The sequence below is a fragment of the Mobula birostris genome, chromosome 2 (genome assembly GCF_030028105.1).
Source record: "Mobula birostris isolate sMobBir1 chromosome 2, sMobBir1.hap1, whole genome shotgun sequence".
Classification (NCBI taxonomy): Eukaryota; Metazoa; Chordata; class Chondrichthyes; order Myliobatiformes; family Myliobatidae; genus Mobula; species Mobula birostris.
Genome location: NC_092371.1, coordinates 107663305 through 107678085, shown reverse-complemented (window position 1 = coordinate 107678085; position 14781 = coordinate 107663305). Strand labels below are relative to the sequence as shown.

General features: G+C 41.2%; 1 protein-coding gene across 3 annotated transcripts in view; it reads left to right on the top strand.

Moving 5' to 3' along the window:
- The window catches only part of popdc1 (popeye domain cAMP effector 1), a 77899-nt gene that overhangs the window by 50360 nt on the left and 12758 nt on the right, over positions 1-14781 (top strand). For all 3 annotated transcript variants that reach the window (XM_072246092.1, XM_072246073.1, XM_072246083.1), the window contains one exon: positions 5636-5803. In XM_072246092.1, coding sequence (XP_072102193.1) covers positions 5636-5803 — 168 coding nt within the window. The remainder of the gene's footprint in view (positions 1-5635; positions 5804-14781) is intronic.

The following is a 14781-nucleotide window of genomic DNA, read 5'->3' as shown; positions in this document are numbered from 1 at the left end:
ATTCTGCCAAATATATGAGGAAATTTTTGAATCTACGTTATCAAAAAAAGATTTTGGGATAAAAATTGGAACCGATTGAAATATATACAAAAATTTAGGCAAAATGATCATCTTAATAGCATTAATCCGACCAATCAAAGACAAAGAGATTGGGGACCATTTGGTAAATAAAAGTTTAATCTGATCAATTAAAGGTAAAAAATTAGCTTTAAATAAATCTTTATATTTTTTGGTAGTTGTTATCCCTAAGTATATAAATGAATCAGTAACCAGTTTAAATGGTAAACGTCCATAAATAGGTACATGCTTATTTAAAGTGAATAATTCACTCTTACTAAGATTCAAGTTGTAACCAGAAAAGTTACTAAATTGAGCTAACAGATCTAAGATAGCAGGAATTGACTTCTCCGGGTTAGAGATGTATAACAACAAATCATCTGCATATAATGATAGTTTATGTATTTCATTTCCACGGGTAAGACCAACAATATTTGGCGAGTCACGGATAGCAATTGCTAAAGGTTCAAGAGCAATATTAAATAGTAAGGGACTAAGAGGGCAAACTTGCCTAGTACCACGAAAAAGACGAAAAAAAGGAGATCTATAATTATTTGTACAGACCGAGGCTACCGGGGAGTAATATAACAATTTAATCCAAGATATAAATGTCAAATTAAAATTAAATTTCTCAAGAACATTAAATAAATAAGGCCATTCAACTCTGTCAAAGGCTTTCTCAGCATCTAATGAGATAATACATTCCGGGGTAGTAAGTGAGGGGGTATAAACAATATTCATTAACCTCCTAATATTAAAAGATGAATAGCGATTTTTAGTGAATCCGGTTTGATCCATGGAAATAATTTGAGGTAACACCTTCTCTAGTCTGGTAGCTAGAATTTTTGAAAAAATTTTTGAATCTACATTCAGAAGAGATATCAGTCTGTAGGATGCACAATCCGTAGGATCTTTATTCTTTTTAAGAATTAAGGAAATAGAGGCTTCATAAAACGATTGTGGTAATTTACCTAAACTAATTGCTTCCTTAAATATTCTAGACAACTTAGAAGAAAGAATGGAGGAAAAAAATTTTAAAAATTCCACTGTAAACCCATTGGGACCGGGTGCTTTACTGGAATTTAATGATGAGATTGCAGATATTATTTCTTCCTCTGAAATGGAAGTTTCTAATGATAGGCAATCTTCGGGAGATAGTTTCGGAAAACTCAATTTACTTAAAAAATCATGCATGAAATTAGAATCATGAGGAAAATCAGAATGATATAAAGAGGTATAAAATTCTTGAAAGGTTTGGTTTATCCCAACATGATCAACTGTGAAAGTATCATCCTGTTTGCGGATCTTAGTAATTTGACGTTTAACCGAATCAAATTTCAATTGGTTAGCCAGTAATTTACCCGATTTATCACTATGAATATAAAAATCACTTCTAGTTCTCATTAATTGATTTTCGATCAAGGATGTTAATAATAAGCTATGTTCCAATTGGAGTTCAACTCTGTGTTTGTACAGCTCCTTGCTAGGAGAAATAGCATATTTTTTATCAACTTCTTTAATTTTATCAACCAGTAGAAGTATTTCATTGTTAATACGTCTTTTCAAACCAGCCGAATAGGAAATAATCTGACCATGGATATAAGCTTTAAAGGCGTCCCAAACAGTTCCGTTGGAAACTTCATCCGTAGTATTAGTTGAAAAGAAGAAATCAATCTGCTCCTTTATAAATTTGACAAAGTCCTGATCTTGAAGCAAAATAGGGTTAAATCGCCATTGTCTGGTAGTACAAAAGGTATCCATTAACTTGATGGAAAGTTTCAATGGAGCATCATCTGAAATAGCAATAATGTCATAATTACAATCAACTACATATAGAATCAAACGAGAGTCAATCAGGAAATAATCAATTCGGGAAAAAGAACGGTGAACATGTGAAAAAAAGGAGAATTCCTTATCATTTGGATGTAGAAATCTCCAAATTTCTGAAATCCCAGCATCCAACATGAAAGAGTTGATAATAGTAGCCGACTTATTCGGTAAAGCCGGACTACTTGTGGATCTATCCAACATGGGATTCAAACATAAATTAAAATCACCGCCCATTATCAACATATACTCGTTTAAATTAGGAAGGGAAGTAAGTAAATGTTTAAAGAATTCAGGATAATCCACATTCGGAGCGTAAACATTAACCATAGCGACCTTTTTATTAAAAAGTACCCCCGTAATTAACAGAAATCTGCCATTAGGATCTGAAATGATGTCTTGATGAATGAATGTAATTGAGGGATCAATAAAAATTGAAACGCCTTTAATTTTGGCTTGAGCATTTGAGTGGTATTGTTGAACCTTCCAAAACTTAAAGAAGCGTTGACTGTCCTCTTTCCTTACATGAGTCTCTTGAGCAAAGATAATATGAGCATTCAGTCTTTGGAATATTTTGAAAATCTTTTTCCGTTTTATTGAATGGTTTAAACCATTTGTATTCCAAGAGACAAAATTAATAGAGTGAGCCATAACTAAAAATTAACCCTTTGGTAAGTAAGGGGTTAACCATAATGTGAGCTCATGAAATCGGAAGAGGAATACATGATTAGAGAGGAACCGGAAACCTCGACACTGGGGACATCTTTGTAGTTCTGAATCAGCCCAATAGAAAAAATTAAAAAAGAAAAAGACCACCCCCTCCCCCAACCCCAAATAGAAACCCGAACTGAGCCAGAGAAGGCTGAAAAAAAGCGCTAACTAATACTAACTTTAACCTCATTTCTGCAGGGGGCAACTCCAAAAATATATGTTAGATAAGTGACCTCCCAAAGACTAATATATGAAAAATAAGCAGTATTGTAAAATAGTCTCCATAGTAAAAATTACTAAAATATATAAAATAAAAGAAACCAGTATCAGTGCATATAATTAGTTAATTATAAACGAGTAAATAAAAAAACGCTTCCAAGATAAGAAAAATGGATTATGGGAAGAAGAAGCATAAGAACATGGCGTCCCGAAAAAAAATAAAAATTATAGAAAAAGAAAGACAAGTCGCCATTTTAATTATGCGAAAATCAAAAATAGGAAGCATATAACTACAAATGACCATCAGATCGGATCATTAGTAATAACAAAAAAGGATAGATTAAAACAAAAGGTAAACTAAGGGGAAGTGATGTTATTCACAGAAGATAAATATTCTATATAAGTTATAGAATAATCACTATAGTAAAAAAGAACAAAAATCTTAAACTTATAAAAAAACCTTCATCGCACAGTAGTAGAAGGTTTATTTTGAAGAAAAACACCAGAGAGAAAAAAAATTGGTGTTGGAAGCACCCGACACAGATTAAGAGAGGGTATCTGTATCAGATGGGAAATTATCATCCAAAAAGCTCCGAGCGGCAGTTGTAGAGTGGAAAACACGACGATTTCCATCGGGAAGAGAGATTCTGAGTCATGCAGGATACAGTAGTGCCGGTTTGAGATTTTTTTGATAGCATTCCAACATTAAAGGTTTAAAAGTCAGTCGTTCCTTCATCACTTCAGGACTGTAGTCTTGAACTATCCTGAAGGAATGCTGGTGATACTTGATCATCCCTTGTCGACGAGCGATCTGGAGAAGTTGTTCTTTAACATTAACATAATGGAAACGAAGGATAACTGGTCTGGGTTTGGAAACAGCCGCTGCCGACTTTACCCACGGTATACGATGGGCGCGATCGAGTAATGGAGGATCGTTGGGAAAAACTGAACTGAACGAATCCTTTAAAAGTTTAGCAAAGAATATTACAGGATCTCCAACCTCAACATCCTCGGGTAGGCCAATTAAACGTAAATTTTGTCTTCTCGATCGATTCTCAAGATCAATAACTTTGGATTTAAGTTGTTGGAGCTGTTTAGTAGTCGAAGCTAGATTCTTCTCTAAGATCTCAACTTTTGTATCCGTCTTCTGAGATTTAGTATCCAGCTCAGAAATTTTTGCATCATGTTTTTGAACATCAGCATTCAGGAATTTCAAAGATTCCGTGATTGATTTTAAATCTTCATTAAGGCTTTGACGATGTTGTTCAAATTGAGCAGTTAAACTTTCAGATAATTTTATCCGATGCTGCTCAAACATTTCCTCCAAACACTTCACCATAACTTCGTAAGTTAATTCCGTTGGTTTAGAGTCACCTTTCTTCTTTCCTCCGTTCCCATCAGCGTCTTCCCCATCTTTGGTTTTAGATCTCATACTCATTTCTTTAAGCTCAAAAGTTACGATTGACAAAAGGAAGTCAATTAATCGATAATTCAGAGAGATAAAGTAAGTCTTCTGGTGTACTTAAAGTTGATTAGATCAAGGAGATCATAGGTTAAAAAGGATAACGGGAATGGAGCGAAGCCAGAGAGACGACCTCACTCCATGAGCGCTCCCTGCAGAATCCTCTGCACTCTTTCAATCTTATTGATATCTTTCCTGTAGGTTGGTGACCAGAACCGCACCACAGTATCCCAAATTAGGTCTCACCAACGTCTTATACAAGTTTCCACATAACATCCCGGCTCCTGTACTCAGTACTTTGATTTACGAAGGCCAATGCGCCAAAAGCTCTCTTTATGACCATATCAACCTGTGACTCCACTTTCATGGAGCTATGGGTCTGTATTCACAGATCCCTCTGTTCTGGTGCACTCTGCAGTGCCCTACTGTGTAAATCAAATACAAATTTGTCTTTCAATCAGTTTCACTGTACTTTATTGTCGCACTTTCCAGGGATTAACAACATTGCCTCCCGATTTAAAAGGTGCAGGTTTATAATGCTGCCTCTTTGTCCCTCCTTATGACTCAATTGCTCTTTTATGCAGTGCAACATGCAACCAATTTGAAGGGTTAACTTTTGTTGTTTTCCTCATGTTCTTGAGGTGACACAAGTAATCCATATACTTAATCCATTGTCTTGTGGTTACAAAATAAGGTGAATTGGCCATGTGGTTTAGTATCAGTATGTTACCACAAAATTACAACTCTGCTTTTGAAGGCCAGTGAAAATGTTGCATGCATCCCCAAATAATGAATTGCAAACCTTCTGCGATGTCTTCGTATGTTTCATTCAGGGCTTCCCAACCTAGGGTCCATGGACCCCTCAGTTAATAGTAGGGGTCCATGGCATAAAAAAGGTTGGGAACCCCTGATTCAGAGGGTCAAACAACATGATCCCAGGGCACCACTGTTGTGAAATTAGTATTGGGCACAGAGGGGAGGAGGCTTTGGTGACTTGAAGCTTCACTTTATTTCCTGTGTGAGTGAATCTGTTCTCGATATTCACATCCCATAGTTTATGGTCAGTATTGGAAGTTACATGCAGAGAATGGGTAAATAGTGTGCAGACTCTCCGCAGTCCAGCATTCACAGTACTGTATCAGGTTTCCTGGTTATCCCGTCTCTAAACAGTTATGTCCTGGGGCTTCCTAATGGATTAGCATCAAATGCTTGAGCTTCAAATTATTATTAGCAATGCATCGTAGTTGGTGGATTCAATCCTTACTGTCCACTGGGACTAAACTAATGTATGCTTAGCAGAATAATGTGAGACAATACAGGGCCATAATGATGTTTCCCGTCGATGTCCTTTCTCTACAGGTAACTATCGTGGCTGAAGATAACTGCAAATTCCTTTGCTGGTCCAGAGAGAGGCTGACTTTCTTCCTGGAGACCGAATCCTTTCTGCAGGAAGTATTTAAGTACCTAATAGGCAAAGATATCACAAACAAGCTGTATTCCCTGAATGATCCAACAATAAGTGACAAAGTAGGTATTGATCGTGTGTGCTTGAATGTTCTGTAAAGTACCCGTGAAACTGAAGGCGTTGAACAGTAAATATTCTGAAATTAACATTATTCTGAAATTGAACATTAAATATTCTGAAATATTTTTCAGAATATTTAATACATCACAATATATGCCAATTGATCACCAACGATGATGCACATTTTGTCATTTTAAAGCTTATTATATAATAAGGTATGAATTATGTAACTTTATTAAATTACTTTTTAACCTCTTCATTAATCCAGGTTTCAGTGTTATTTCTGTTTCTACAGAGGCATAGAATCACAGAACATGGAAACAAGGCCATTCAGCCCAACCTGTCCATGCTAACCAGTGGGTACTTTCTATATTAATCCCATTTTACAGCCTTCGATCTCTTAGACAAATTAAGCGTCCATTCAGTCACATTTTAAATACTCAATGATCCGGCTTCAGCCAATCGCTGACAGAATACCACATTCTGCATTCGATGTTGCCTCTCTAACTGGAAGCCTGTGACTAAGTTCAGTGCCGCAGGGATTGGTACTGGGTCCACTGCAGTTCATCATCTACATCAGTGATCTGGATAATAATGCGGTCAACTGGATTCAGCAGATTTGCAGATGACACGATTGGCGGGGGGAGGTGTAGTGGACAGCGAGGAAGACTGTCAAAGTTTGCAGTGGGCTTTGAACCAGCTGGAAAAATGGTCTGAGAAATGGCAGATAGAATTAATGCAGACCAGTGTGAGGTGTTTTGCTTTGAGAGGACCAACCAAGGTAGAACTTTCACAGTGAACAGCAGGGCACTGATCAGTGTAGTAGAAAAGAGTGATCAGGGAATACAGATCCGTAATTCCTTAAAAATGACGGTTGTATAATTGGCCTTTGTAACCAAAAGTATTGAGTACAGGAGTTGGGATGTTGGTGAGGCCTAACTTGGAGTATTTAGTGGAGTTTTTGTCATCCACCAACAGGAAAGATGTCAATAAGATTGAAAGAGTGCAGAGAAAATTTACAAGAATTTTGCCAGGACTTGAGTACTGGGGTTATAGGGAAAGGTTGAACAGGTTAGGACTTTACTCCCTGGGGAGGGGAGATTTGACAGAGATATACAAAATTATGAGGGGTATAAAGAGGGTAAATACAAACAGGCTTTTTCCACTAAGATTAGATGAGACTGGAAGTCGATACCTTGCGTTAAGGGTGAAAAATGAAATGTTTAAGGGGAACAAGAGACGGAACTTCACTCTGGGTGATGCCAGTGAAAATGATGGATAGGGGTTTGGTTTCAACAGAATTTGAATGGGACAAAATTTTAAGAGCATTTTGGGTAAGTACATGAATGGGAGGGGTATTGAGGGTTATAGTCCTGATGCAGGTTGATGGGACTAGGGGAATAAAAGTTTGGCACAGATTAGATGGGCTGAATGGCCTGTTTCTGCAATTTAGTGCTCTGTGACTCTATGTCCTTCAATAGTTTGGTTTCATATTTAACGTTCTCTTTATTGTTCTCTAATGTTATTAGTTTTTGGCCATACTTTAAATTCTAAAACATTCCTAAACCTCAGGCTTCTCTGACAAGGAACATCTTTATAACAGGTTTATTAATTTCAGTTTATGAAGTAATAAGGTTCCGTTGTGTGTCACATCCTTTGAGGCAGCGATCCCCAACCACCGGGCTACTAAGCATGTGCTACCGGGCCGTGAGGAAACGATATGAGTCAGCTGCACCTTTCCTCATTCCCTGTCACTCACTGTTGAACTTGGGTTACCAACTGTCCCGTATTTGCCCAGACATCCCGTATATTGGGCTAAATTGGTTTGTCCCATACGGGACCACCCTTGTCCCGTATTTCCCCCGCTAAGGTAGCGCGTTCCTATGAAACCTTTCGTGCGGAAATGGCGTAAATGTGAAGAAGCAATTACCATTAACTTTAATGGGAAAAATTTTTGAGCGTTTTCAGACCCAAAAAATAACCTACCAAATAACACATAAAACCTAAAATAACACTAACATATAGTAAAAGCAGGAATGATATGATAAATACACAGCCTATACAAAATAGAAATAACGTATGTACAGTGTAGTCAGGAAGATTAAGCCAAAACCGATTTGTGGGGAAGAAAATCGGCATGTACGTGCATGCACACATCATGCATGCACACATAGCGCAAAGCTTCATGGTCATGGTAGTCTTTCACAAGTGTCCCGTATTTGACTGCTACTTTTGTCCTTTATTTGGGAGTGAGAAAGTTGGCTACCCTAACTGTAAAAGACATGTTGAGGTGAGTTTAACCCTACTTGAACAAACCCCCCTGGTCAGCCGGTCCACAAGAATATTATCAATATTAAACCGGTCCGCGGTGCAAAAAAGGTTGGGGACCCCTGCTTTGAGGAATCTTGTCTGGTAATCATGTGCAAGTTTTAAGTATGAAGTGATAACAGTTTCTAATGCGTTAGGCAAGTTTCAGATCTCACTCAATGTTTACCATGCAGCCATGAGTTAGGATAGCTATGGATAGAAGAACCAACACTGAGTTTTGTTTTTCTAATAATAATCATTTTATAATAACATGGGTTATAATAATATTCAAAATGTTTCTCCATCAAAGTACAGCTTAAATTCCATAAAAAAACACTGGTGAATGCAGCAGGCCAGGCAGCATCTATAGGAAGAGGTACAGTTGATGTTTCGGGCCGAGACCCTTTGTCAGGACTAACTGAAGACTCTCCTATCATTCTGGATCTCCCCCTCCCCCTCCCACTTTCAAATCTCTTACTATCTCTTCTTTCAGTTAGTCCTGACGGAGGGTCTCGGCCCAAAACGTTGACTGTACCTCTTCCTATAGATGCTGCCTGGCCTGCTGCATTCACCAGCAATTTTTATGTGTGTTGCTTGAAATTCCAGCATCTGCAGATTTCCTTGAGTTTGCGAGCTTAAGCTCTATCAGCTTTGTGAACCATTGCCATAGTGGGTGGGTGCTTCATTATACCTGGTTTGCAATGGATTTAACACCATGAGGATCTGTAATGCATTTCATGTGGATGTACATGAGATTCTATAGCTGGCTTCTGTGCTGCCTGTACCTGTGAGTAACATTTGAGAGAGCAGTGGAATGGGTTTGTAGGGCTGAAGGCACATTCTGCCATCTGGCAACTTGGTTCATGGCCGCATTCCCGACTTGCAGACTTTTGGGCATCCGAACGGAATGATGCTGAAACCTGGAGCGTGCCTGTAGAAAAACAAATTATTTCCAAATTGGATGTTTCCAAACCTGCCACATTAAATGCCAGTGGCAATTTACAACGCCAGGATACAATGCTGTTGCTGAATTTCTGTGCAGATAGATCTAGTCATAAAAGTTTTACTTGCTGTCCTGATCAGAGTATGTTCTACAACCTAAAGGAATAGACACACAGGCATTGTGATCATTTTCTAATGGGGAGAAAGTTGTTGCAACACTACTTTAAAAATATGAATATTAATTAGCCAGGCTGATTGGACATTTTACAGAGTAATTTTTATGTGGCAGATCCTCTTGATTTTCTGGTTGTTGGTGACCGCCAGGATATTGGTGGGGAAATGGACAATGGAAGCACCATTAAATATCAAAGACAGGCCGTTTCTTGTTAGAAATGAATGTTGCCTGACACATTCGAGGCACACACCTGTTGCCCTGGTTTTGATACATGCAGCCAAGGACTGCTTCGTTTGCGACGGAGGCAAACAGCTCTTTTTTCTGACCTTGTAATGGGAGGCAGTTTATTAGTGTAGCAGCTGAAGATGATTGGAACTAGTTGGTAGGTTAATTGGTCATTGTAAATTGTCCCGTGGTTAGGCCAGGATTTAATGTGAGGGGGTGGGGGGTTGCTGGGCAGCGTGACTTGAAGAGCTGATTCTGCGCTGTCCCTCAATAAAAATCTTGTCTTTCTTTTCAGTTACAGCTGGCATTGAAATGAAATCAAGATATTGCAGAATAGTCAGCAAATAGTCATAGTCATACTTTATTAATCCCGCGGGAAATTGGTTTTCATTACAGTTGCTCCATAAATAATAAATAGTAATAGAACCATAAATAGTTAAATAGTAATATGTAAATTATGCCAGTAAATTATGAAATAAGTCCAGGACCAGCCTATTGGCTCAAGGTATCTGACCCTCCAAGGGAGGAGTTGTAAAGTTTGATGGCCACAGGCAGGAATGACTTCCTATGACGCTCAGTGCTGTATCTCGGTGGAATGAGTCTCTGGCTGACTGTACTCCTGTGCCCAACCAGTACATTATGTAGTGGATGGGAGACGTTGTCCAAGATGGCATGCAACTTAGACAGCATCCTCTTTTCAGGCACCACCATCAGAGAGTCCAGTTCCATCCCCACAACATCACTGGCCTTACGAATGAGTTTGTTGATTCTGTTGGTGTCTGCTACCCTCAGCCTGCTGCCCCAGCACACAACAGCAAACATGATAGCACTGGCCACCACAGACTCGTAGAACATCCTCAGCATCGTCCGGCAGATGTTAAAGGACCTCAGTCTCCTCAGGAAATAGAGACGGCTCTGACCCTTCTTGTAGACAACCTCAGTGTTCTTTGACCAGTCCAGTTTATTGTCAATTCGTATCCCCAGGTATTTGTAATCCTCCACCATGTCCACACTGACCCCCTGGATGGAAACCTGGTATTTGAACAGGAGCATTGTCATTTAATTAGTTGACAGTGCAGTTTGTGAAGAGACTAGGCCTCCACAGAGTACAGTGTTGATGGCAGGATTCTTAGCAGTGTGGGGGAAGGTAGGCTCTTGGGGTCACTGAGTCTACAGATCCCTCAAAGTTGCTGCAGAAGTTGATGGGGTAGATGAGAGGCCTTCATTGTTGGGGGATTGAGTTCAACTGCTGCAAGGTAAAGTTGCAAGCTAATCTAGTTAGAACCACTTGAAGTATTGTGGTCAGTTCCTCATTATCGGAAGGACATGGAAGTTTCAGAGAGGGTGCAGAGGAGATTTACCAGGATGATGGCTGGGTTAGAGATCATGACTTATAGGAAAGGTTGAGTGAGATAGGACTATTCTCTTTGAGGTGAAGGAGGATGAGAGGTGACTTGAGGTGACAGTTTTCGATCAGCTTTTGATGACGTACAGGCAGAAGCTGAAACAAGAGGTGGCCATAGTTAAAACCGTCCATTGTTGGTCCTATCAGTCGGTCTCCATGCTGCAGGACTGCTTCGATGACGTCAAGTGGAATGTCTTCCGTGATGAGGATGTCTCCGAGTTCACAGATGGAGTCATGTGCTTCATGCAGAAGTGCATGGACAATGTGGTCCCCCATTAGTCAGTCAGGGTCTTCCTGAGCCAGAAACCATAGATCTATAGTTTCATGAGAACAGCACTTAATGCATGATATAGAGCTTACATTGCCGGCAATCAGCAGGAGCTGAAGAAATGCAGCTACAATCTGTGCAAAGTTATCAAGGCTGCGAAACAACAATACAGGGACAAGACTGAGTCAAGATTCCCAACGAATAGCACACGTGACTTGTGGCGAGGGTTGCCTACCTTCACGGGTTTCAAAGCTAAATGTAGTGGTGCCACCAACATCGCGGCCTCTCTCACAGATGAGCTCAATGTTGCTGACTCTGAGCCTCTGAGGAAAGCCACCGCTACAACCTGCAACCTGGTCATCTCTGAGGCGGAGGTACGCAGATATTTCCAACGAGTGGACAGTCGCAAGGCTGTGGGACCGGATGGCATCCCAGGGCAGGTACTCAGGATGTGCACAGCACAACTGGCAGCTGTGTTTACTGACATTTTTAATCTCTCCCTCTCCCGGTGTAGCGTGCCCTCCTGCTTCAGATTATCCACCATTGTCCCTGTACCTAAAAAGATCAAGGTAACATGCCTGAATGACTGGTATCTTGTCGCACTCACCTCAATAATAAACAAGTGCTTTCAGAGGCTGGTCAAGGACTACATCTGCAGCGTGCTACACCCAGGCTGGACCCCCCTACAGCTCACCTGCCGACACAACCGGTCGACAGACGACACAATAGCCACTGCTCTACATACCATACTTACACATCTGGAGAAGGAGGATGCTTATGTGAAAATGATCTTCTTGGACCACAGTTCAGCATTCAACACCATAGTTCCATACAGGCTCGACAGGAAGCTCAGAGACCTCGGCCTTGACCCTGCCTTGTGTAGCTGGATCCTGCACTTCCTGTCAGATCACCAGCAGGTGGTAAGGGTGGGCTCCCTCACGTCCACCTTTCTGACTCTCAACACAGAAGCCCCTCAGGGCTGTGTACTAAGTCCCCTCCTTTACTCCCTGTATACCCATGACTGTGCCGCCACCCACAACTCTAATCTGCTAATTAAATTTGTCGATGACATTAGATTGATTGGCCTTATCTCAAACAATAACGATGTGGCCTACAGGGAAGAAGTCATCTCTCTGACACAGCGGCGTCAAGAAAACAACCTCTCCCTCAATGTCACTAAAACAAAGGAGCTGGTTGTGGACTACAGTAAGAATGGAGACGGTCTAACTGCTATTGACATCAATGGATCTGGGGTTGAGAGGGTAAACAGCTTTAAGTTCCTTGGCATCCACATCACTGAGGACCTCACATGGTCTATGCACACCAGCTGTGTGGTGATAAAGACACAACAGCACCTCTTTCACCTCAGACAGTTGAGGAAGTTTGATATGGGCCCCCAGATCCTAAGAATTTTCTACAGGGGCACAATTGACAGCATCCTGACTGGCTGCATCACTGCTTGGTATGGGAACTGTACCTCCCTCAATTGCAGGACTCTGCAGAGAGTGGTGTGGACAGCCCAGCGTATCTGTAATTGTGAACTTCCCATGATTCAGGACATTTACAAAGACAGGTGTGAAAAAAGGTCCCGAAGGATCATTAGGGACCCGAGTCACCCCAACCACAAACTGTTCCAGCTGCTACTATCCGGGAAACGGTACCACAGCATAGAAGCCAGGACCAACGGGCTCCGGGACAGCTTCTTTCACCAGGCCATCAGACTGATGAGCTCACGCTGATTTGAGTGTATTTCTATGCTACATTGACTGTTCTATTTGTTATAAATTACTATGATTACATATTTCACGTTTAGACAGAGACATAACATAAAGACTTTTACTCCTTATGTATGTGAAGGATGTAAGAAATAAAGTCAATTGAATTCAAGATGGTAAGAGGAATAGACAGAGTGGATAGATTCAAAATTGTTTTATGGCATTTTCAGTACACAAGTGTAAAGGAGACTAGTTTATATCCATAGATTGATTATATGTCCATAAAGTGATACTGGGCACAGGAGTGTCTGTACATAAGGTGACTCTGACAGGAAATGATAAAGTAGTGGTTGTTCGGGGGTGTGGAGGAGTGGGTTTGTGGGCGGAGGTGTTGATCAGCCTCACTGCTTGGGAAAAGTAACTGTCTTTGTGTCTGGGGGTTCCTGGCGTGGAAGATACGTAGCCTTCCCCCGGATGGTAGTGAGACAAACAGGATGTGTGGGTTCCTTCATGATGTTACTGGCCTTTATCCAGCACATTTCTGTATATATGACTCTGATGGGTAGGCTGGTACTGGTGATGCATTGGGCAGTTCTAGCTATCCATTGTAGAGTCTTCCTGTCCATAACAAAGTAGTTGCTGTACCATGCAGTGATGAAGAATGTTTGTTTGCTCTCTACTACACATCTGCAGGACTTTAGTATAGATGTGCATATTCCAGCAGTTTCCATCCTCTTCAGAAAGTAGAGGCATTGGTGAGCTTTCCTGATTTGTTTAGAATGTGTACAGGGAGGCCGGCTGGTGGCGTAATGACATCAGCGCCGGACTCTGGAACGGAGGTTCCCGGGTTTGAACCCAGTCAGGTCCGCTTCCGAGTACGCTTTCCATCCGTGCCAGGTTGAGTGTCGAGATCGCAACTCGACCTCGTAAAATAAAGGGAAAAATACTGCAAAATGTCTGTCTGTGTGAGGAGTGGCACGCCACTCAGTCTCTTTCTCGCTCCACGCCTTGTAAAGGCATGAAAAAGACATCGTCCCATCAACATCGCACACGCATGGACGCGCACACACGCACACACCAAAAAATGTGTACTGGAACCATGAAAGATTGTGCAAGATGTGCACTCCCAGGTGTTTGAAACTGCTCACGGTTCCTACTGATGTACTGCTGATGTAAAGAGTGGTGTGAATGGTGCAGCTTCTCCTGAGGTTGGTAGCCATCTTCTTTATCTTGTTGCCATTGAGGACGGGGTCATTTGCCTGGCACCAGGCCTTGAGCTCTTCCAACTCTCTGTAGGCCGTCTCATGGTGGTTGGTGATGAGCCCCACCGCTGCTGAGCCATCGGCGAACTTGGCAATGTGATTACTTGTGTGCTTGCCCGTGCGGTCGTGTGTGAGCAGAGTGTACAGCAATAGGCTCAGTGCACAGCCCTGGGGCCGTGCCTGTGTTGAGGATGACGGAGAGGGAGGAACGGTTGTACATCCTGACTATCTGAGGTCTGTTGGTTAGGAAGCCCAGCGACCAGTTGCACAGTGGATAGCCCGCGACTTTTTTTCCAAGATGGAAATGGCTAATACAAGGGGGCAAAACTTTAAGGTGATTGGAGGGAAGTATAGAGGGTCTGTCATAGGTAGCTTTTTTTTTACAATGGTGGGTGTGTGGAACGTGCTGCCGGAGGTGGTGGTAGATGCAGATACATCAGGAATGATAAAGAGACTCTTAGATAAGCACTTGGATGAAATAAAAATGGAGGGTTACGTGGGAGGGAAGTGTTGGATTGCTATTGGAGTAGGTTCCAAAGTCGGTACTACGTTGTTGGCAAGGCCTGTACTGTGCTGTGTTTTTCCATGTTCTATATGTATCTTAAGTTTGGATCTATGTAATGAATAGAGATTGTGGGACTGACAGGTTACTATTTTGTTGTGATGTGTTTGGCTGACAGC